At 50.8% G+C, this 1,967-nt stretch overlaps 2 protein-coding genes across 2 annotated transcripts; one reads left to right on the top strand and one right to left on the bottom strand.

The window, feature by feature from the left end:
- Positions 1-2: 2 nt before the first annotated feature.
- Positions 3-882, bottom strand: PPTG_17369 (hypothetical protein; the record flags this gene model as incomplete). The annotated part of the gene is made up of 2 exons (XM_008915011.1): positions 3-126; positions 320-882. 2 exons carry the CDS (start codon positions 880-882, stop codon positions 3-5), a joined length of 687 nt encoding a protein of 228 aa, XP_008913259.1.
- A 236-nt stretch (positions 883-1,118) lies between these two features.
- Positions 1,119-1,967, top strand: PPTG_17368 (hypothetical protein). The gene has a single exon (XM_008915010.1). The coding sequence runs from the start codon at positions 1,331-1,333 to the stop codon at positions 1,793-1,795; it is 465 nt and encodes a 154-aa protein (XP_008913258.1). The 5' UTR covers positions 1,119-1,330; the 3' UTR covers positions 1,796-1,967.

Below are 1,967 nucleotides of genomic sequence, written 5' to 3'. Positions count from 1 at the left end.
CATTAGAGGGGTCCAGCCCTCATTGTCTGGCAAGTTGACACTTGCACCGCTCTCGACAAGTAATTTGACAATGGAGATGTTGTCTTTACTAGACGCGATAGTAAGCGCGGTGGCCCCGTTGGGAAGCTGCATGTCAACATTAGCTCCAGATGTGAGAAGAATGCCCACAATATGCTCGTGGTTAGAATTGGCGGCGACCATAAGGGGCGTACTGCCGTCCACATGCGGTATGTCGACATCTGCGCCATTCACAAGAAGTAATTCAGCAATAGAAAGCTGTCCCCAAAAAGAAGCCCAGTGAAGGGTGGTCCATCCGTACGAATCTTGCGAGTCAACGTTGGCTCCAGCTTTGAGCAGGATGTTCATCACGTTCGTGTGGCCATGTTGGGCAGCGATCATAAGGGGTCTCCATTTCTTCTTATTTGGCGTATCAACACGTGCACCTTTCTTGAGAAGTAATTCAGTAATAGCAAGGTAGCCATAATCACAGGCGATGTGAAGAACGGTGCATCCATTGGAAAGCTGGAAGTCAATGTTGGCTCCAGCTTTCAAAAGGATGTCCACCACATTGGTGTAGCCGTGGGAGACAGCGAACACAAGGGGTGTCCAGCCGTCTGCACTTGTCACTTCCAGATTAGCGCCATGTTCAACCAGTAAGCTTACCACTTCAGTGTGGCCAGACATAGCTGCGTATACAAGCGCAGATTTACCCCGCGGATCTTGGACGTTAATATCGGCACCTCTCACGAGGAGATCTTGAACAGCTTTTAATTTTCCGCAGCGACAGGCCACTAACAACGCATATCCGGTCGAAATGAGCTCACGACCCGCCTCATTGACTGGTGTCTCTCGTACCGCAAGGTCGGTCTCAGTGGATGCCATCTTCTTAGCTCTGATGCGGGGGCGGCTCAGTGACAACCTGATACGCGAATCTTTTATCGTTGCTGTGGGTAGTGGAATCCACAGTGTGGATACTGGAATCCATGAATTAGATGCTTTGGATATTATACAGTATAGTATCAAAAGTCAGAATCTAACGTATAATGTATACTGTATCCATGTTTGTGGGGTACGTTAGTTCCATCGCAACCGTTATTGAGGGTACACTTTGATTACATTTTGCGACACCGAAAATCGGTCATTCCGACTTCTACATCAACCGGCCATTTGAGCCTCGCCGCTCCTGGGCTCTGCTGTCTCCAGTCTCCCGCCTCATTCCCTCCTCTACTCGCGCCTCATAAGCACAGTCTGCAAGCAGCGCTGCCTAGCTTTCTCTCTCTCCATTCCAAGGTATCGACAGCGCTGTTCAAGAGTAACCCCGCCACCAAAAATGCCGATGACATTGACGAGGAAGCAGAGAAAGAAGTTCATTGTACGTATCGTTCTCTTCAAGTGTCAGGACTTAGCGGCCGCAGACCTGGACATGGTTGGTGGCAAGAGCGACCCGTACGTAGTATTCACGCTGGAAGGCGTGACGAGGAAGAGTTCGTGCATCATGAACGACCTCAACCCGCAGTGGTCGCCCCCTGAGAAGTTCGAGTTTGAAGTGGACGAATGGGAGAACCAGTTCCTAATCGCCCAAGTGTATGACTACGATCGGCTCAGCAAAGATGACCTTATCGGTTCGGCGGTTATTCCCCTTGCGCTCTACGCTGGGGACCGGCACTGCGAGATGTACAGCTACCCGCTTGTGCTGCCCGATGAGGTGGGCGGCTTGGGTGCACCCAAGAGCGACCTGTTCCTGCAGATCAGTCTGACGACCAGCGATGGTAGCCCCGTTGAGTATTACTATTAGGACCGGCCGAAAAAAATGAAGCCGACGCAAGTATATGGATGGTATTAGCCCCTCGGCGTTCAAGGGGGAAGAAAGCGGAGCGTTTTTAATTGGCAATATAGCAGCTCCGAATGTCAATCGCCTGTAGTAGATGCTATTACCATAGTCTTTATTGTACGCTACTGCGACGGCG

This window comes from Phytophthora parasitica, assembly GCF_000247585.1.
Source record: "Phytophthora parasitica INRA-310 unplaced genomic scaffold supercont2.66, whole genome shotgun sequence".
NCBI lineage: Eukaryota > Oomycota > Peronosporomycetes > Peronosporales > Peronosporaceae > Phytophthora > Phytophthora nicotianae.
This window is presented reverse-complemented; position numbering and strand designations above follow the sequence as displayed.

What these genes read in the sequence shown, in the direction of transcription:
- PPTG_17368 (XM_008915010.1), top strand. Translation starts at nt 1,331, where the DNA reads ATGCCGATGACATTGACGAGGAAGCAGAGAAAGAAGTTCATTGTACGT.